Source organism: Podarcis melisellensis, assembly GCF_964234715.1.
Source record: "Podarcis melisellensis genome assembly, chromosome: 4".
Lineage (NCBI taxonomy): Eukaryota > Metazoa > Chordata > Lepidosauria > Squamata > Lacertidae > Podarcis > Podarcis melisellensis.
The window spans coordinates 85,406,394-85,429,100 of record NC_138531.1 but is presented as its reverse complement, the minus strand read 5'-3'; the positions used below and the strand labels follow the sequence as shown (position 1 = coordinate 85,429,100).

The 22,707-nt window shown below is 40.5% G+C and overlaps 1 protein-coding gene across 4 annotated transcripts in view; it reads right to left on the bottom strand.

The window, feature by feature from the left end:
- Positions 1-324: 324 nt before the first annotated feature.
- The window catches only part of ANGPTL5 (angiopoietin like 5), a 24,080-nt gene continuing 1,697 nt past the window's right edge, over positions 325-22,707 (bottom strand). For 2 of the 4 annotated variants that reach the window (XM_081910005.1, XM_081910004.1), the window contains exons 2-8: positions 19,545-19,692; positions 17,512-17,615; positions 16,676-16,769; positions 15,867-15,967; positions 5,142-5,262; positions 3,740-3,925; positions 325-1,789 (exon numbers count right to left, since the gene is read on the bottom strand). In XM_081910005.1, coding sequence (XP_081766131.1) covers positions 1,479-1,789; positions 3,740-3,925; positions 5,142-5,262; positions 15,867-15,967; positions 16,676-16,769; positions 17,512-17,615; positions 19,545-19,599 — 972 coding nt within the window. In that variant the 5' untranslated portion in view covers positions 19,600-19,692 and the 3' untranslated portion in view covers positions 325-1,478. Of the gene's footprint in view, positions 1,790-3,739; positions 3,926-5,141; positions 5,263-15,866; positions 15,968-16,675; positions 16,770-17,511; positions 17,616-19,544; positions 19,693-21,851; positions 22,413-22,499 lie in introns of those variants that run through there. The other 2 variants (XM_081910003.1, XM_081910002.1) reach the window with 2 other exon arrangements.

Below are 22,707 nucleotides of genomic sequence, written 5' to 3'. Positions count from 1 at the left end.
CTCAACACTGCCCAGAGCGTGGGGGGAAGAGAAGAAACAGGAACATATGCTGTATTACTTTATTATTATTATTAAGATTTCCACAAAACATAAGTTTCAAACACATTTTTAAAAAAAGAAAAGACATTGGGAACAATGTTAATATTCCTTCCTGCTGGGAAACATTAAATCAAACCATAGCAAGTTGTTTTATACTTCAGAAAATAATGATGTGAAAAGCAAGCCCTATCATTTTGCATAATTATATAAAATAACAGCGTGGTGGCTTAGCACTGTGTATGAACCCTAACAGTGCTCCTAACTTCAATGATTTATTTTTTAAAAAAAAAACCAACCATCTGTTTTATTCATATATCTCGGGGGCAAAAATCCTAAACAAATTGGTGGTACCTTTTGAAAGATAAGAGACATAATTTTATGGATATAAGTGAGTACGTGGGCATTTTAAACAATGAAATAATATTCATGTTCTATCAATACTCAGAAAAAATGTGCCCATTTTAGCCGTATATCTTTGAAAAGTAAGTGCTTCAGAAATCTTGGCGAAGGAAATTTTATGTTGCACAATAAAAAATACCCTCCACCACCCCTTTAAGTGATTCCTTTTTATTTTCTTTCCAGAAGAGAGAAATAGCCTTATTGGTTTCCTTTCCCGGGGCTGAAATTAGCCCCAAAGGGGCCAATTAAAGCACATTTCCTATTATCTGGCACAATGGTAAAACAAGTGTGGTACCAGCAAACAGATTTCTTTTCTGTGAATAAATATGCATGTACCTGATATGCCATCTCAGAAGAAAAGCGGCTTCTTCCAAACTCACACCTCATTCTCCCTGTTGCATCATTGCCTGAGGAAAACAGGCACATATCACTCTTCAGTGGGTAAGATTCCCTTCCAAATCAGATCCTCAAATGCCAGCCGTCAGGTTTGGATATACCAAGAACACAAGAAGCTGCATTATAACCCAGTCAGGGCACTGGTCCATGCCGTTCAGTATTGTCTAAACCTCCTGGCAGTAGCTCTCCAGGGTTTCAGGCAGAGAGGCTTTTCCAGTCCCACCTGAGATGGCAAGGATTGAACAGGGGACCTTCTGCATGCAAAGCAGATGCTCTCCTTCTGCCTCCCCCTTTCTTCCAAACCTTTTCCCTTAGGATGACATCCCAGATGTTATGTTGACTCATTTTAAAGATAAAGAAGGCTCGATTGGCAACGCCGACCAAGCTGGAATTGTAGAGATCGATGCTTAAGGCATCGTGATTAAGCCAATAATGGCATCCAGGTATTTAGTGAAAATATTAGAAATGAAGCTACAACATAGTGGGATTATAATTTTGTTGTGCTGGAAAGTGCTGTTGCAAAGTAAGGTGTGCAAAATGCCTCTAACATTTCTAGAAATGGACTGCTAAACTAAAACTTTGCGCGCTACAGTCTGAAATGAGCTACCAGACAGCCTAATTTCAGAAAGTCAGGCATTGTTCCGTTATTTGAAATATGTTCTTCTGATTTTCATTGAAACCGATCTAATTTTGACTGGTTTGTCATTCACTGTCCAGGTTTCCCACCGAATCCCTGTTGCCAGCATCCTCCTTGTGACCCGGTGAACACCATTGAGATTTGCAAGGCCGCACTGGCTGAACCACCAGCCGGTTTTCTCACTAAAGTTACTGCAGCTCTTCACAGGCTGCTCCTGGAGAGAGCAGGCTGGATTGCAGCCATCATTGTCCATATCAAATGTACTAAAAGGTAACGTGTTCTGGTTGTCTTGTTTTCTGTATCCCCGAAATGCATCACCTAAATTATAGGAACAAAAAAAATAGGGGAAAGTAATTAAACACATCTGAATTAAGCATTTAACAGTGCAGGTCCTGACTAACTTGGGCCCTACATACTTACTAGCTAGTAACCATGAAGGCAGTAATGCTTCTGAATACCAATTGCTGGAAACTGCAGGTGAGCAGAGTGCTGTTGCGCCCAGATCCTGCTTGTGGGCTTCCCCTAGGCATCTTGGCCACTGTGAGAGCAGGATGCTGGATAGATGGGCCATTGGCCTGATCCAGAACTGTTATGTACTGAGTCGAATAGGATCCAAACTGCAGCAGTCTGATTGGTCCTAGAACAATAGGCTCCAAAAGGCAGCAGTCTGATTGGTCCTAGAACAATAGGCTCCAAAAGGCAGCAGTCTGATTGGTCCTAGAACAATGCAGCAGTATGATTGGTTAGCAGGAACCACCCAATCATGCTCCAGATAGAAGTGAATCCACAACCTGATTGGCTTACAGTAGAATTCTGGAATTAGCCAATCATGTGCAGCCCATTGTGTACATAATGTATATAAAGCAGATACTCTGAGGGGACATTCATTCATTCCTCCTCACCACTATGAGCTGAATAAAGAGCATGAAATCACTTTGCGACTCTGAGTATATTTCAAGAACACTCTTATGATGATCTTGAGTTATGTTCTTACATAAATTGTCATTCTCCTGCACTTCTTCTACACGTCACAGATTCAGGCAGAGGATGGGAAACAGTCTCTGCTAATCTATATTACACCTAAATAGACACAATAGGAAGCGCTTCATTCATGAATTGCTCCTAGCAGCAATATCTGGAAGCAGATTTATAGGGCAACTTTCTTTTCTGTGGCATGCTGAATTATCTAACACTGACTTTTACTTCTGCTGTGAGCGAAGTATGTGTGATGTCACCGAAAAGGTCTTTGTGCCTATGAAACATCTACCTAATACTCTTCTACTGGAGGACTCCCACAGCCTAAGCAAGAACTTCTTCCAGAATTCACGCACTACCCTTGTAGTATGAGCTGGCTTTCTGTGGCTAAGTATCAAAATATACACAGCTTGACTTTGACTGCCTCGTCTTGTTTGCTCTAGTCTCCCAGCAACACCTATGGCTTCTAGACTGGCCAAAAAACATCATCAGTGAAGCCTTTAACGATGATTTTAAGCAAACTCTTCACTTGCCTTGAAATCATTCTGCCTATTAACCAAACTGTGTGTAAGGTTTTGACTTAGATTATTCTGAAATAGCTGGCCTGATACATTGCCTTACCACCTAGCTCCGTGCTATCAGTAAAATCTCAGTTATCTTTTACTCTAAGAAACAAACAAGGGATTAGTAATGGTGGCTGAATCCTAGTTTTAGCAATTGCTTGCCCCAATTCTTGGTCTATATTAGTTTTCCACAACCTGGCACCCTATAAATGCTAACTCCCATCAGCCCCAGCCACGTGGCCAATGATCAGCAGGAATAATGAAAGCTGTAGTCCAAACATCTGGATAACGTCAGGTTGGCAAAGGCTGTCCTACATTATGGATGCTCACAATTGTGTATATACACATGTAGTCTTACATTACTAGAAAGACATACAGTAAACTGTGGGGAGGTTCTCATGCAATCCCTTCCAGTGTCTCCAGTATCGATTAAATTACTCCCTTTACAGATTTACACACCATCTCTCAGCAAAAGGTTCCCAAGGCAGTTCACATAAGCAGCCATAACGTGTAATATGGGAGCTGAGTACCTTGGCTATGACAACGTTGGTGATCTCAGAGCTTGGAAAATGTGCCTCTGAAATCATGATACTTGCTCCAGCCAAGACACAGGAGCTCCTGGCAGATGTTCTATAGTCTATTGTCTATATTTGTTGACTTGCCACCCTATTTTCACATTTGCAGAGCCTATCATTTTAAAGCTAGACTGCTGCTCCCATCTGAGTCTTACCGGCATTTCCAGAGTAACGTCCTAAATGTATTTTAAAAGAGCATGCTTCATCCTCTAACCAAAAACTGTCATACGATGCGTATGCATACGTGTCATCTTCAGCCTCCAAGCCCACATAAAGCATGAAGCTGGCTGTTTTCTGGTTTGCTATGTGGAAAATATTTCGGAGGCCGAGCCAAAATTCCCCTGTAAACAGAATTAAAATAAAACTCTAAAAGAACAGAAGTGAAGATTTGTCCCTCCACACAAACACACACACACACACACCTTCAATCTGTTTGCTATTAATCCTGAACCAGTTAAAGGAAGCTATGTTTAATTATTGATTTATACCCTGGCTTTTTCCTCTGACACACACACAAGGCAGCTTACAGATAAAAATGAGAACTGTTAAAAACACAGAAAAAACTATTATTAGAACAATCATTAAAAACAATTATATATTGATAGAATTAAACTAGCTACATAATCAAAGCAATGATCTGAAACTTCACGTATAGGTTCAGCTGAACAACAATCTGCTCCCTCAGTCACCCCGGAAGTGGGAAATGCTCAGTACATGCAGTGGGAAATATCAGTGTATTGTGCTTGATATGGTTCCATTAGGATGCTCTGCCCTTGGAGGCCAATGGATCCATTGAGTTTCCAAGCAGCTTGGGGGGGGGGATTTTCCAGGTGATATGGCAGGCGTTCCTGTCGGAGCCCTGGCTCCCGCCCATTATAAATCATACCCCACTTCCCACAGGTATACAGCTCAGGACCTCCACTCTTATTAACTCTCAGACATGTTGGGTTTCTAGTCCTCTCACTCTGCAGATATTGTGTAGGATTGGTTCATCACATGTCTGTGTAATGCATTCCAGCACCAACTGTTGGTATCACGGGAGTGGATGTTTACTGTACTCTGTTTACTGTACTCTGTTGTTGTTGCTTTCATTTCTGACTTCTCTCTGAGGAAGATCAGAGAGAGGAGACATGTTTTCTTTGGTTCTGCCTTATGCTTAATAAAGGAGCTTCGTGTTCACAACCCCAGCCTAGCTCTGACTGCGTTTTATCTCTGCTGGACTCTGGATGTGTGCTCAATGTCTCCAAGATGTGAGTCACTATAAATTGTCGGGGAAGGCTGTCGGAACTCCCTAGAGCTGCACGCTGATGGGAGGGACAGGTTGGAAACGTTCTTGTTGTTTGCCTGGGGGTCGTCCAATAAGAAGAATCTACCTCACAGAGTTGTTGAAAGGATAAAATGGGAAGGGGGCAACCATGTGTGTCACTTTGAGCTTCTTGGAGGAAAGGTAGGGATATAAATATAATAACAAAAACAAACATGGACACACCAAATTTGTATGTCCCTAGCTGGGCTGGAGTAACCAGAAAAAAGTCCTAACAAATAACAAATTGCTACCTTCAAGGTCACCAAATCCATTCATATAGTCAGACCATGTCCTCTGAAATTCAACAAGCCCCTCAGTTCTCTTCTGGATTACTGTCCATCCCCCTCCTCGAAAATCCATCTCACACAATACCTGAAGCATATATAGATGATGGTGGTGAAATCTTTTTGTAAAGAAGCTGGCAAATTCCCACCACGTGCGTGCGCGCACACACACACACACCCTGGGCAAATTAAGCAAACACTAACATTTGTACACAATATGGATTTCTACAAAGATTGGCTTTCAGTTTTTCACAGTGAGTTCACTAATTCTTCTCATTTCCCTTTCCCTTTAAAGAGGTCTTGGAAAAATTCTTGGAAATAATTTGTTCAAGCTAGGTGCAGCAATGTTATCAACACAGGACACAAACACACACAGAGACATATGTATTTATATGTATGTATACGTATACGTATATGTATATGTAAGAAAGAAAATAGCTTTTCTGAAGCTTGAGGGGATTGCACCTTTGACATGCATACCTGGGGCTTAGAGTCAAATTATTAGTCAATGAGTGTATAGATTCAAAGCTAATTTCTTTATTTTCTTTTTTAGATGTCCTCTTTCAATAACATTGCTATAGTTATATATAAATGGAGCAAGGCTATTTTAACAGTGTGTGAAAGGAAGAGAAAGAGTTTGTTTGGGACTTCCGGAGGCGGCGCAAAACGGCAATGGCGGTCCTCTTTACTCTGTGAAGAGGGGCTCCGCGAAAAAGGGTCGTCCGCTGCGGCAAAGCGGAGACCCATTAAGAAAAACCGCAGGCAGAGCGAGCCTGCGGCCATGGGACTCGGCGGGCGCCAGAAGCCCCCCCAGAAACGAAGAAGGGACCTCGTAAGAGGCTCCGGAACGCGAAAGGGGGAGCGGCGCTGTGAGTTCATCGCTCTTTTCGTGGAAGCGAAGCCGCGCTGCTGCTGCCGATGAGCGCTGACCTTTCTTCTTGAAAACATCGGAATTGGCTGTAACATACCCGTGAGTAAGGGGTACTAAAGATTGGACTAAATTTGTGAAATTTGGCTGAAAACGGGAGGCGAGTAACAGGAAGTCCGTCTTCCGATCCTGCTAGCTAGATCAAAGCAAAGACTTTTGAAGTGGGCTGAAGCGTTTAAAAGACATCGTAAAAGCAGGACAAAGGGGCATTAATAGACTTTGTATTTAGAAGATAAAAGGATACATTGGCTAAATTTGTGGATTTTTCTACTTTGGAACTTTCTTCCTACTTCTGAGTTATGCAGAGTTAAAAGGGACAACCTAGTTGTCGGGCTGTCAGCGTATAAAAGGAGAACTGTCAAACTGCTGAAACTGTTGTCGGAGCTTAAATTGCTACATAGATTGAGACACTAACGCTTTAACATTGTTGCTGGGACCTTTCTGTCACCTTGTGGCACTACTTTAAGAAATAGAAACCTTTGGAAGCCTCCTTTTTGTATTTGGGAATTACAAAGGCTCAATACGGGGAAGATAGGAACTTCAATGGCGGAAAAGAACTTCTCCTTCCTTTGAAATTTTGAAACACTCCCCCTAGAGGACTGCGGAGATACAGAGGCCTGGGAACTGTACTTTATTGAGATTTTTTGTGGTCAAATTGTTTACATTCTGGACTTGTCTTTCTCATGGAACAAAAGACTATTTGACCTCGAACAGAGGCAGCTGTGGAATGAGTGGCTCAGGGAAAACAAGAGCAGCTAAAGCTAAAGAAAAAGAAATCCGTGCAACTTGTTCAAACAACTCTAACCCATCAACGTAGATCATCTGTCCCAGCTGTGCTGACAGCACAGGAGGTGGAAGTCGAACAGCCTGTCACAGAAGACATGGCAACTGGAGGATCTGAGACAGTCCTGAAACAAATTTTGGAACAACTGGCACTTTTAAACAAAAAGGTGGACGATCAGTCATCTAAAATTGACCAAGCTACATCCACTATCAGTAAGTTAACGGATCAGGTTTCCCAGCATACCCAGGCAATTGAGAAACTGCAAGGAGCTACGGCGGAGAATTATAAATTAGCTGTGGAAGCCAACCAAAAAGCTGAGCAGGCGAGCAAAAAGGTTGAGGAGATCAAGGGGGAAGTAAGGCCTCTGAAAAGACAGGTAGGGGAACAACAAGCCTACCTGTCATTGGTGGAATTGAAAAGTAAGGAAAGTAACCTCAGGCTAAGGGCCGTCCCAGAATCGGAACTAGGCAATCTAGAGGGATTTTTGACACTTTTATTTTCTAAATTCTGGGGGATTGAGGAAGACAAAGACTTTAAAATTGTGACGGCCTTTAGACTGGGAAGATCGGTAAAGAAAGACAAGGCCAGAGACTGTTTGGTTGTCTTGAGAACAAGAGAGGAAAGAGATAAGATATTGGGCCTACATTTTAAAAAATCTCTGGAAATAGAAGGCAAAAAGGCTGAAATTTATAGAGACATCCCTAAATATCTATTGGATCTTAGGGCCACATATATAGACTTGACTAAATTGTTGAGGCACAACGCAATTCCTTATAGGTGGGAATTTCCGCAAGGACTATCATTTACCTACAAAGGAAGGAAAGTAAGAATTAAAACACCTGAGGATCAGCAGAAGTTTCTGTACGACCACGAGGAGGACCTCCAAAAGGGAGCTGCAGCTTCTTGGCCACCACCACCGGGAACACCACCAGGACGTACACCATCTGGATCTGGACCAGCATTACCACCCCCGGGATCGGAGGGAAACTTAGACACCCAATTGTAGCACCTATCAACTAGACCAGGATGTCTCTGCAGCTTCTTAGCTGGAATATAAATGGCGGAAATTCTCCAGAAAAAAGGGGAAAAGTATTTCATATCTTGAAAAAAGAACAATTGGACATTATTTGTTTGCAAGAAACACATGTGACAAGGCTCCACAGAAAAGTGCTAATTAATAAAAGACTAGGCCAAGAATTTATGTCATCGGACAAAGTTAAGAAAAGAGGAGTGGTGATATATGCAAAGGAGAGCTTGTCACCAAAATTTTTATTTAAAGATGAACAGGGCAGAATTCTGGCGATTGAAATCCAGACACAAGGAGAAAAGTTTTTGATTTTAGGAATATACGCCCCAAATGAAGGAAAATCGGAATTTTTCAGGAAGCTGCATGAGACTATGCTGGATTACTTAGATTATAACAACATTATTATGTTGGGTGATATGAATGGGGTTGTCTCTGTAAATATGGACAAGTCGCAAAGTGCTAACATAACGAAAAATGGCAGACTACCAAAAACCTTTTTTGAAATGACTGACAATATGGACTTGACTGACATATGGAGGGTCAAGAACCCTCTAGGGAAAGAAGGAACTTTCTTTTCTGAAGCTCATCTGACATGGACGCGAATCGACCAAATATGGATAACTAGAGGACTGGCACCTAAGACTAGAAAAGTGGAAATCAGCCCAAAAACCTGCTCCGACCATAATGCTTTGAAAATGGAATTGAGATTAAACACAACCGGATCCTTCAGATGGAAAATGAATGACACTCTATTAAGAGATCAGGAGATCGTCAAGAAGGCCCAAGAAGCTTTAAAGGATTATTTCGAGATAAATTTAAAGACCGCTGTGGAAAAAAGAATAATCTGGGAGCAGTTATGAGAGGGTTTCTAATACAACAAAATACGATAAAAAAAAGGTTTTGGAATGAAAAGAAGGAGAAGATTTTGGAGAAAATAAGAGAAGGAGAGAAAAAATTAAGATCTAGGCCCAAGTCGAAGGAAGTGCTGAGAGAAGTGAAGTTTTTCCAGGCACAATATTCGAAATTGATAAATCAAGAGGTGGAATGGAAAATTAAACTTAACACAGTTACAAATCTAGAGATCAATGGGAGAATGGTTCAGAAACCCGAGGAAATTAGAAAATGTTTCCAGAGATATTTTAAAGAACTTTACTCACAAGGGCCGCAAAAAGACTCCGAGGTGAAACTGAAAAAACCCAACTTAAGAACTACCGTCCCATCTCACTCTTAAATGTGGATTACAAAATTTTTGCAGATATTCTGGCAAGTAGGTTTAAAAAAGTATTAAATGGAGTGATTCATAAGGACCAAGCAGGCTTTCTCCCTGGTAGGCATTTGTTTGACAATACAAGAAACATCATTGATATTTTGGAATTTTTACAAACAAATTTAAGTACAAGAGCGGTGTTGATCTTTATTGATGCAGAGAAAGCCTTTGACAATATTTCCTGGATGTTTATGAAGAAAAATTTGGAAGGGATGGAAGTGGGGCGGGGGTTTGAAAATGGAATAGAAGCAATTTATTCAGAACAAAAAGCTAAACTGATAGTAAACAACGTGGTGACAGAGGAGTTTAAAATTGAAAAAGGGACACGGCAGGGGTGCCCCCTGTCTCCTCTATTGTTTATCTCAGTCCTGGAGGTGTTACTGAACATGATTAGAAAGGACCGGTTGGCACAGGGAATTGTGGTCGGAGTGAAACAATATAAACTGAAAGCATTTGCAGATGATTTGGTACTAACATTACAGGAGCCAGTCGCTAGTACTAAAAGAGTGCTAGAATTAATTTCTGACTTTGGTCGGGTGGCGGGATTTAAGTTGAATAAACAAAAAACTAAGGTTTTAGCAAAAAACTTGACAACTATAGAAACAGAGGAGTTCATGAAAGAAACAGAATTAAATGTGGTTAAAAAAGTAAAGTACCTAGGGGTGTATCTGACCTCTAAAAATTTGAATCTGTTTAAAGATAACTATGAGAAATGTTGGTCAGAAATCAAAAGAGATTTGGAAACATGGTCAAGATTGAAACTTTCCTTGTTGGGCCGAATAGCAGCTATAAAGATGAATGTATTGCCGAAAATGTTATTTTTGTTTCAGGCCCTACAGATCGTGGACAAGGTGGAATGTTTTGGAAGGTGGCAGAAGGATATTTCTAAATTTGTTTGGCAGGGCAAAAAGCCCCGAATAAAGTTTAAAATACTAACTGATGCGAAAGAAAGAGGGGGGTTTGCCCTGCCAGACTTGAGGTTATATTATGAATCTGCAGCCTTCTGCTGGTTGAAAGATTGGATTTTGCTGGAGAACACTGATGTCCTAGATCTGGAAGGGTTTGATAATGCTTTTGGGTGGCATGCATATTTGTGGTATGACAAGGTTAAAGTTCACAAATTGTTTAAAAACCATATTGTCAGAAGAGCAATTTTTATGGTCTGGACAAAATATAAAGACTTATTGGAAAGTAAGACTCCGAGGTGGCTCTCGCCGATGGAGGCCAAGGCACGTAAAAGACTTAACATGGAGGCCTACTGGCCTAAATATTGGGAAATAATTGAAAAAATTGGAGACAATTGGAGGTTGCAGAGCATGGAAAAGCTAAAAAATAAGGTGCGAGATTGGTTGCATTATGCTCAAATTCAGGAAGTTTTTAAAGCGGATGAAAAGGTTGGATTCCAGGTGGAAAAATTGAAATTAGAGACAGAGCTGTTAGAGCCAAAATCTAAGTTACTTTCGAGAATGTATAACTTGCTGCTTAAATGGAATACACAGGATGAGACAGTTAAATCCTCCATGATAAAGTGGGTGCAGGATTTGGGGCATAACATTATGTTTGAAGACTGGGAAAGGTTATGGAACACCGGAATGAAATTCACGGCATGTAGTGCCTTGAAGGAAAATATTATGAAAATGGTATACCGGTGGTACATGACCCCAGTCAAGCTTGCAAAGATATACCACCTGTCTGATAACAAATGTTGGAAATGTAAGGAGGAGGAAGGGACATTCTTCCACCTCTGGTGGACCTGCCCGAAAGTGAAGGCCTTCTGGGAGATGATCCATAACGAATTTAAAAAGGTACTTAGATTTACCTTACCTAAGAAACCGGAGGCCTTCCTCCTGGGCATGGTAGACCAGAGAGTGGTTAAGAAAGACAGAATTTTTTTTATGTATGCTACTACAGCAGCAAGGATCCTGATTGCAAAGCATTGGAAAACACAAGATTTACCCACGCTGGAAGAATGGCAGACGCAGTTGATGGACTATATGGAACTGGCCGAAATGACTGGCAGAATTCGAGACTTGGGAGAAGAAACAACGGAGGAAGTCTGGGAAAAATTTAAGGACTATTTGAAAAAACACTATAAGCTGTATGAATGCTAAAAAATGCTCTCTTTAGGAAACTATAGCCTCAGCAATTGTAAATTAATGAAATGGAAAGTAAGGTACAAGAAGCTAGAGGTGGTGCAATGAAACAACTTTATTGTGTTGAAATTAAAATCTTTAGGATTTGGGTTACACCATTTTTGAGATTAGGCAACACGATAAATTGAAGGATACACTAGGTTTTGAAATAAGTTAACAAATTGCTGATGTTTTGTATATACAGAGAATGCAGGGTTTGGAGGATGCGGGGAAGTCCACTAGATTCGTTGAAATTTGTAATTTGGTTTTTGTTTTTGTATTCTATAAATTTAATAAAAAATTATATAAAAAAAAAAAGGAAGAGAAAGAGTTTGGATCAAATCCAGCCCTCTCCCAAACAGCTTCGTGGGTGGATATCAGCTTTTGCAAAGGTACACAGTCCTGATAACTAGACCAACCAGAAATGAGGGACATACATGTCGCACCCATTTGTGTATGCTGTTTCCAATTGAATTAGGTGTGCTTTCCATGTGAATGGCCTCTAGCAGGCAACTTTTCCATTTTTGCAATTTAACTTCTATTCAAGAGTGAGCCGTCAGACTTTTCTGCACCTCTCCCTTCTGTGTTCTGAAGTGTCTTCATCTGGCCCCCTCTGAAATTCAAAATCCTAATTTTATTTTCAGTTTTAACCTCCTCCTTAGTTGCTACACATCCTATAACCATGTTTTTCCATTAGTTCTTGATCTCTGGCCAGTGTCATAAGCAAACATTTTTACTTATTTGATGACTTCAACTTCTGTAGACATTGGCAGTCATTCCTAAACACTGGAAAGGTTTTTATTTTTTTAAAAAAGGAAATATGGAAGTTAATTATCTTAGTTATTTCAAAAGTATCCTCCAGTGCATGCTAAACTATTTCATGATTTATATATTTAACTCCTGCAAGCACAAAATTGGAGTAAGGATTTTAAAAAACAAAACACCATGGGAATGATACTGTCAATGTTAAGCATTTTCTTTTCAGGCCACAATGTTAGACTGAATCGGGGGTAAGGAACCAAGCCTGGGGGCCAGATGTGGGACTCCTCTTAGACTAAACCCTCTCTTTATCCACACCCGCTCTTCCCAGGCCATGCCCTTTATCATCTCTGTTCACACCCTCCTTGAATGTTTTTCCTGGCTGTAATGTGTCCTTGTAGTCCAATACTGCCTCTTGCTTCCCTGGATGGAAGATAAAGAGATGTGTGTGTATATATGTGTGTGTAAAACTAGTCTACTGTACCAAAGTAAAATTTACATTTGTCGCTCTGTCCACTTTTGCTTCTTGAGTGCAACACGCCTACAAAGTTGGGAGGGAGTAAGACTGGTTTGACAACCTGTCGATTATTCAACATGTCCTGACTACAGCCTAGGTGGCAAAGGAGGGGTGTGGGGGTGAGCTCCCCGCGTCTCCCCACCTTGCTTGCTTGCAGGACACCCACAATGGCAACATCACCAACATCAGGGCACCACAATTTGCCCTATGATGCAGTTGTGAGAGAAGAACTCTGCCCCCCCCCACAGCTCCTAGAGGACTATCTTAGTATCTGCTTCAAAAAGCTTTAGATTGGTTGTGACTAGGGATGGAGGAGAAATTTGATTCAGTATGCATTTAAACCCAAATCTACCAAATCTGCACTTTCTGAAATAATATGTGAATCAAAACACAGCTACCATTCAAAATTTGCACTTATCCAAATTTTACAATTCAGCCAAGCAATGTGAACAAAAATTATACCGTATTTTTCACTCTATAAGACACACTTTTTCCCTCCTAAAAAGTAAGGGGAAATGTGTGTGCGTCTTATGGAGTGAATGCAGGCTGCACAGCTATCCCAGAAGCCAGAACAGCCCCTTCTGTTTCTCCTCCCGCTTTGCTGGAGAGGCATTGCACAGAGAGGGAGAGAATATTTTTTTTTCTTGTTCTCCTCTAAAACTAGGTGTTTTTTATGGTCGGGTGCATCTTATAGAGCAAAAAATACGGTATATGGATATTTTAACTATAGTGTGCATTTGATTGACATCCTATACTCTTTTAAAATGAATTTAGGGGGGTTATTAGGTTGTTGCTTTTATTTTGATTATGTATTTTGTGGTTTTATATTTTGATTTTATTCCGTGAACCACCCTGAGACCTCCGGGTATAAGGCGGTATATAAATTCAATAAATAATAGTATATCACTGAAAATAACATACTAAAATACATTGCTTGCAAAAATGTGTACATTAGTCAAAACTGAATATAAATGTTAGGAGAAATCACACTAAAAAGCTGTATTTAAGAATGGAAAATTGAGAAACTGAGAGAACCAGAATTGACAGAACCTTCCATACACGATTGTGACATTGCCACTACAATGGCCATGGGAAAGAGACCACCTCCGTTCTTGTGGCAGGACTTTCTTTCCAACCTGTCCTTTATAGTGCCAGGTTTATACCAATGAGAAGTTAGCTAGAGTTTCTGTAAAGAGGCCTTTTAAAAGTTCAGTTAATTGTGAGTTCTGAATAATAGTTGTAACTCTGCAGGTACTCCTTTAGCCTGTAAACACTTGCCCACCTTTTATTCCTTGTGTTCTCACTACACAGTCCTCCGATTAAAGATCTGGAGTGCACAATCAAAAGCACATTTTCTTAAGTCTTTATTAGTCACACAAGGCTGATCTGGCAAAAGCAACAATCCCAAGACTGATCCCAAGAGGGAGTGTTTGTTTGGCAGGTCAGTTCAGATCTCTGGAACAGTATTCTGTGCACTGCTGTGACTGCATTCTTGGTTTTCAAAATCATAGTGCAGCTAAGAAGCAAAGCTCCATGTTAAACCCTTTTTTCTCTCTCCCATAGGGGTTGAGGAGAAATTTGATTCTGTTAATTCGCACTTTCCAAAATGCTATAAGAAGTAAAACATGGTTATCCTTGAAAATCTGCACTTCTTAGAATTTTGCAATGCAGTTCTCCTGCCAAATAACCTGTACAAAAATTCATATGTGCATATAAACGCATATATAAGTGAAAACAAAATACAAAAACACATATTAAGGGAAATTGCTTTGCAAAAATGTGTGTATTAGGCAAAGCTGCAGACAAAAATGTGTGTGTTAGGCAAAGCTGCAGATAAAAATGTGCATATCAGCAGAAATCCACACTAAAATGCTGGTGAATTTCCAAGATAACTTTTTTGGGGGGAGGGGGATCAAAAAGCTGATGTGTAAATGTGGAGAAGCAAATTTAAGAATGGAAAAATGAGAAACCGAAACTGACATGTTTATCCATCCTGCGGGTGTGAACGCAGCCTTGGCAGCCACTTTATCTTTACTGTTAAAGTGTCATATAAAAAATATGTCACATTGGTATTTATGATTTTTCTTGTCGACTACACAAAAGGAGAGACAGAGCTTCGCGCTGTGACAAATGGGTGTTCTGTCTTGTTGGCATTTCTAAATGAATTCAGAGTTTTCTTACAAGCATCACCAGTATTTCATTTACTGTTATTTTGCAATTCAGGGAAAGATCAGCAAGCTTATATCAAACACAGTTAAATAATTAAGCCCCCTCAATTTCGAAGAGACTAATTTACACAATGCATTTCTTGCTCCCATAAGCAGACCTAATCTTCCCCTATATTTGTGTGGGCAAATGAGATAGGGTCATATGGTAAAAGGCTGGAGTTCTGTGGCAGAACACCTGCTTTGCATGCAAAAGTTCAATCCTGCACATCTCCAGGAAGGACTTGGAAAGACTCCTGTCTGAAACCCTGCAGAACCGATACCAACTGGGTAGTCACTCTGGACTAAACTACATGGACCAATGATTCAGTATAAGTCAGTTAGTGAACATCAGAGGAAGTCAAAGACTGCTCCTTGGGGTAGTTGTGTGCTACTCCTAGGTATTCCTGGGACCCCTATATCTGTTCTACTGCTAGTGATAGCTCTGAGCCCTTGGAATACTGCTCAAAGAAAAACAAGTTGGTATAGCTAATGAGCTGTCAGTCTCACAAGGTAAGATTTTCATCTGTAGGAAAGTGGCAGTTCTCCCTTTGCCCAGGCTAAACCATAATGCTCAAATGGTACAGCCATCTAAGCTTCCCAAGAGCCGTAGTCTCTCAGGGTGTTTGCTAGCTGGGGAAAATTACAAGCAAGAGGATTGCCTAAGACTTCAAGGACTGCTGACATGCTATAAAAATTATTATACTTAGTTCCAACACTGCTGTTCTTTCCTACGGGAGTTGAACCACACCTGCTAGTTTTTAGTTTGGAAAAAAAGGGTACTTGAAATGCCTATGAAAAACAGTGAATCAGCCGCATTGTACTCATCTGCTTTCCAAAGTTTCATGCTACAGTCAGTACATTTCAGTGACTATGCTTCCTCTCCTCTAAGTTACAGTACTTCCAGTTGAACAAACTGACCCCCCATATCAGATTTAAAATATTGGCACTTGGCGGCGGCTTGGAAAGTGTTAAAACCACGGCTAAAGCGACAGGGACTGCTTTGATGCAGCCATAAGAAGAGGGGGAAAACAACAATCTAAGCAAACAGTAAAAATGAAAAATCTGTATTACCTCAAAGGGATAACTTGATCCTTCTGGATGGATTATGTAGAGACCGCTTGGAGTTTTTGTAACAGAGCCAATGGTATCTTTAATATCGCTGCAATCCAAACCTGGCAGACAACATTACCAGAGGAAGTTCAGGTTCAACTTTGTAAAATGGAAACAGAGTTAACCTTTTCTCTGACAGTCACTTTCCCCCTGAACTGCCTCCCCCTGGCTTTGACTCTCTGCCAAGGTTTCGGACCCATGTGAATATAAACAAGAACATGGAACGCAGGCTTCTAGGCAAAGTGACTGGTAGGTAAAGGTTAAGATGCACACACATGCACACATTAGTTGCACCTGACCGCAGTGCAACATGTTTTTTGACCCGTAGATTATTGTACCATTCCAATGAATTAGTTTACCCACATTTGAGAATAATGTAGCTGTTAATCTGCATTTTCCCATTTGCATTAGACTTGAGTAGTCCACATTGGCATATATTTGAATACAAGGAGCAACTTCTGTCTTTCCCCTTCATATCCAATCAGATGGATAGCAAAGAAAAATAATTTATTACTTCTTATTAATTATTATTATTATTGCTATTATTTCATAAAATTTATATACCTTTTATTTTTAAAAAAAACTCTCAAAGCAACTTACAAAAAGAATACAACAGTGAAATGATCAATAAACACTTTTGTTTTTGCAAAATCAGTAATGGCAAACCACTCCCCCACCCCCAATCTTTCTTATTTGTACCACTGCCTTACCAGGAGGAGTTACGGAGCAAGAAGAGAAATGGAAAAAGTCAGGAAGCAAAAAGTATTTACCGTGAGACTGAACAGCTCGATGAGGAAATACATCAATTGGTTTTCTAGATAGGTCTGTGTTTAAAAGCATAACCCGACTCATCAGTTCATTGACCTGTGTGATCACAAGAAAAACCTTAAACCATTCTTAATGTTCAGGGGAGCCCAGCATTGCCTTATTTTCTTTTCTTTTCTTTTCTTTTCTTTTATTCATAACCTTGGAACAAACATTAACATGGGATGTAATTCAGCCCAAATTAGGTACTTCTACAATCCCAAGAAAAATTACCAAATGGGGCTTAATTCTGAGTAAATATACTGAATATACATCTGGTGGCACACCCCATTGATTTTGGTCGATTAAGCATGTTTTATGTGGAGCAACCCTAAGAAAAACTTCTCAGAAGGAAGTAACACTGAGCTCAGCAGGAGTTAGAAATTAAGCTGAGGACAATAGCCTAAGTATCTCCTAGTAAAATCAATATGACTGAAGAATGCTTAACTTTGGCTAGCTCATACACACGGTTTATAATTCATATTTTTAAGAATACAGAGGCCATTTCCCACCTATTCACTGACTCACACAGAATAAATCTGAGGAGGGTCCTACTTAAAAAGCTAATAATATATTTGCTGACCTTAATGGCTCCCTCCTATCTACCCAAAATGGTGTTTGTGGCACTGTAAGAAATCAGCAGTTTCTTCCCTATGCCGAAAACAATAACCAAATACTTGCTGTTGCAAGACAAACTGTTTTTATGAAATGTGCTCACTATGTTTGTAAACTGGATTTTGACATTTAGTAGAATATTAGTCCTGTACAGAAAGAAATGCCTTCTGCAAATAATAACTGATACCTGATCGGAAAGATAATCGAGAGAAGACTGGTGATCATCCATCATGTTCCGTATCATCTTCTTGGTACTTCTTGCATATTCAACTAGAGAATTCTGCAAGTTCCCTTTAAGCAAACAGACCGTCAGTCATTAAAAAAGTTACTGAAATAATGCAATGACACATAACAGAGCTTTCTTCAGCAATTAGCGTTGTGTGGTAATATTTCAAGCAGGGTAAAAGCCTGACTACACGTGATGCTCACAACTGTGATGCTAACTATCTGTGTGATTAGCAATCAGGTTGTGTGTTTCTTTTTAATTAAATGCCAGGCACAGGGGACAAACAGCAATCAGCACTGCAGTGCTGGGGCAGGTTTAAACCTTCCCTCCCCAGCTGTGTACTTCCTCAAACTCGCTGCCATAGTAATTGACAGTAGGTTGGAACTCCCATTCACACAGTGGCGTAGCGTGGGTTGTCAGCACCCGGGGCAAGGCAAGTAATTTGCGCCACCTGCAGTGAGAGTGAGTGAGTGAGCCAGGTAGGGGCAGAGAGCTGCAAGTGCGAGCGCGCCCTCCCCAGAAGTTGAGCCCGGTTCGGCTGGCCCCCCTGCACCCCCCACGCTACGCCACTGCATTCACATCAGTGGGAACTTTCCTCTTTCTAATAATAATGGTGGTATGAGGACATTTACTGAGATCACAGCTGGGGAGAGAAACCTCAAACCACCTCTCCTTGCACATTGTGAAGTTGGAAACAATCTCTGCTTCTTCATGGTTTTGTTTGTTTGTTTGTTTGTTTTCTAAGCCAACGTGATTACTCAGCACTTCGTTAGCATCACACACAGTTAGGCCCTAAATCGGCTTCTTTGTAAAAAGTGGGATTTGGATGATTTGTGGATTTGAATCAAACTGCTTAGTGTCTTAAGGTGCTGGGGGTGGCACATCAAGACGATGATACCTCAGTCCCTCGTATCTCCAGTTCAAAGGATTGCAATAAGCAGGGCTAAGAAAGTCATCTGTCAGGATAACCTGAAGAACTAATGCCAGTCAGAGCAGACAAGAATGAGCTGGGTGGATCAACAACTGGAATAAGGCAAGTTTTGCATGTTCATGCCACTTAACATCAGTGTCTGCATTTGTAGATGCAGAAAATTCCTGAAACAAACCAGAGTTGCGGCAGGAAATGAAGTATTTATATTACGAATGTGGAAATGTTCAGCCTACTAGGTTTAGAACTGTTTCACCCTGTGCTCATCCAACCCCACCAAGCTTTAGATATATGACACCTGTGTTGAGTGAATGAGCTGCACTAGCTGCCTACTGACAACCAAATCAAGTTCTGGGTTTTGCTACTGATATTTAAATCCTAAACAACCTGGGATCAGGATACCTAGCAGTCCCAGTATGGACCAAGGCAATCGTTAAGAACAGGCATTGGCAAACTCGGCCCTCCAGATGTTTTGGGACTACAACTCCCATCATCCCGGACCACTGGTCCTGTTAGCTAGGGATGATGGGAGTTGTAGTCCCAAAACATCTGGAGGGCCGAGTTTGCCTATGACTGGTTAAGAATTTTCAAAGATCCATAACCAGTGGATTGCCACTTAGCAACAACATGGAAGTAGGCATTCTCAGTGTAGCACCCACCCTCTGAAATGCCTTCCCTCAGGTTACTCATGAGGTGGAGATAGTAATGATCTTTAACCAATGCTTTAAAATGTGTATGTTCACAGTTTCCCTTAGTTTTAAATTTTTAGTTTTGCACCCTGCTCAGTTTTAATTGTCATTTACACTTATGATGTATTTTTATCTTATTTTTATCTACTTTTTAGGAAGCTTTGCTGAGTGTTGTTGCATTTTAATTACATTTATGTAAATTTCTTAATATAGTGAAAATAGGTAAGTAGTATATTTATTTTTAATAAATAAACTTAACATACTGTGAGCAAAATACAAATAAGTTCCATATCGTATCATTTTAGCAATATCCCAAGTTACCGTAGCTTGCAACAGTGAATGAAAGGAAAGAGTTTCTAAAATACAAAAGTACATACTACACATGTAATGTTTTTCTTCTCTTAACACTTTAGCTTGAAAATCACAGGGCATGTGACATTTTTTCTTCTCCTGTGGATTTTCCGAAGATTTATTTTTTGTTCCTGGACTGGCTGCCTCTTCCACAGTGGTTGTGGCGAAAGTACCCTAGAATACCAAACAGAAGGGGGGAAAGATCTGTACAGAATGTAGATAAAACAGGCTCTTGATTATCAAGAATTTTAAAAGATGGCAAACATTTTCATCTCAGAATAAGATGGTTCAGAAGATGTGAAATCTAGGCTGTTAAGTGGGGCAGCGTAGAGGAGCACATGGCACCAAAAAGCTGCACTGGCTGCCAGTGTTACCAAGCCAAATTCAGGGTGATGTGTACTGACTAAAGTACTGTCACATTTATGCTTATTTAATATGTGATCAGCTTAGAAAAGAGCCAGCAAATCTCTGCAGAAGTTATATAATTGGGTATTACCCAGTATGACCCAGGTGGTTTCCAGGAATATGTAACCCAGCCACAGAGCACAAGGCGTAATACAGTGCCCCTTGACAAAGTAAAAAAGGGGGCTTTTCCCTCCTCACTGAATGATGAGGAAAACCACAACCAACCCTCAGATGTTGAATTAAGGGTACAGAGCTTAAAAGCACAGGGTGTGACTTTTCAGTCACAGGGCTGTATGGCCAGTACCTTCCAGTTTACAAATTAAATGCTGATGTTTTACTGCTCCCATTTTAGCATAAAAATGAGAAGTTAAGAGAGAGGTTTTAAAAATGGAAATATTGAACTGTTGAACTTCCTGAAGCAATGAAGAAAATGCCATTGGCTTTCCAAATATTTCCTTCAAATTCCTCTCCTTCCCCATATAAAGAAATATTTGCACAGCTCATAGTTTTGATTAGACTGTATTCTTTGCAGCTCTCCTGCAGCCCCAACAAAATATACTTATTTATTGCTTTAAGGCCACAATCCTAAACACACTAGGGAGTAAAACCTATAAAGTTGCCTTATACTGAGATAGCCCATTGTTCTACATAGCTTAGTACACCAGGGGTCAGCAAACTTTTTCAGCAGGTTGGCCGGTCCACTGTCCCTCAGACCTTGTGGGGAGCCAGACTATATTTCAGAAAGGGGGGGGGGGGAGAGCGAATTCCTATGCCCCACAAATAACCCAGAAATGCATTTTAAATAAAAGCACACATTCTACTCATGTAAAAACAGGCTGATTCCCAGACCGTCAGTGGGCTGGATTTAGAAGGTGATTGGGCTAGATCCGGCACCCGGGCCTTAGTTTGCCTACCCATGGTCTGTCTAACAGCAGCTCTCCAGAATTTCAGGATTGTTTTTTCCCCTCAGTGCTACCTAGAGGTGACAGGGACCTTTTGAGACCTTTTGTATACAAGGTATGAACAAACTGAGCTACAGCTCTTTCCCACAGTATCTTCCCCTTCTGGCAGGAGCAACATCATAAGAATAAAGCAATTACTAAGGCCAAAGAACTGTAAGCAGCCAACTATGCAGATTTTAAACAGTGTTAAGTAATTAGAGAACCTAGGTGAGAATGAAGCTCAAGAAATTGCCTTACATGCAATCCTATTATACATGTATACTCAGAAGTAACTCACATTAAATGAAATGGGGCTTCCTCCCAGGTAAGTGGGTATAAGGCTTTAGCATCAATTACAAACTGACCCTTGACAAAATAGCAATAACATAACCAGATGTTGGTTAAGTAACCTAGAACTTTAGGGTTTTACACACACACACACACACACACACACACACACACACACATACACACACGGCCAGAAACATTATAACACTGAAATGTAATCCTCCCTTAAAAATGTTTTTCAAAACTTTCTACACAAACCCATTGAGAACCTCTAGATCTATTGCAATAAAGGATCAGAATGCCCCATGACACATGCAAACTAAAAACAAATGATGTTATTTTGTATTTACAGTAGTGTATGTGTGTTTAGAAGTCGATCCAAAAATTGCAAAGGCCATTTACTATTTGTGAAGAGGTATGCCTCCAAGTTCAACTTTTATTAATGACCTGATAAAAAGCCATGCCTTCACAGACGTTAATGAAAAAACTCTCAGTAACTTTACCGGGGACTTCAATCTATCTTTTCAACTAGGCAAGCAACTGCATTTACTATGTTAGTTGCATTAATATAGTTTTAGCAAGGTCTTTTCAATAGAAATACAACTGCACTCTGTAGACACACAATAGCCCTCCGAAGCAAAAACATGTTGAAAGCAGGATTTCCTTAATCTTATCAAGGCAATACATTGCAAACCTTACCATTGCAGAACATGGCTTGGCATTACCAAACACAGTATCGGCCCCAATGAAAAATATGATATTTAGGAAGATCAGTGAGGATGCACTGAGATGGATCATCTCTGAGTTGAAGAAAGGAAAAGGTTTCGAAGAATTTCAAACTGCCTTGGAAAAGACTGTCCACTAACTGATGAAGTCTTGAGTTAAGAATTCAGGAATGTGTACAGCATAAACATTAGCCAGAAAGCCAACCCTTTTATGCCCGGACTTCAGAAAACTTACACAAAATTTTATGTAACCCATGTCTGCTTTAATCCCCCAAGCAATTGTAAAGCATAAAATCATTTGATCCTAAAAGTAAATATTGCTGACATAAAGCAGTTGCTACTTAATTAAGATCTGAAAATAACTGTTCTGGGAGGGTTGGATCAGTGCCAATGTTCTGCAGGACGAAGTGCAGGGCTCTTTTTTTATATGGCTTGCCAGTGTCATCAGATCTTTGCCCAGGCCATAGCATCTAGCCACCTGGAGCAGACCACATTGAAGGTGTTTCTGGAGACCCCCATCCCCAAAACGGCTTGCCAGAAAGCCCACCCTCCCCCTCCACCATTCCTCTCTTCATCTCTTCTTCACACTATCTGAAATGCTACAGATCTTCCTCCCCTCTACCTTCTCTACGTTCCATCCTCGCACATGCTCAGGTCTTCTTCTTTCCCTTTCTCCATGCTGTTTCAAGAAGTGTAGAGAGAAAGAGAAGGCTGCCAGGGGAAATTCAGCCCACAGGATGCCAGCTACCAATCCCTGTTCTTGGGGAGAAAACAGCACAAAATCCTAACTACTGATTTCAGACTCTGAGCATCTGGAAATAATATACAGA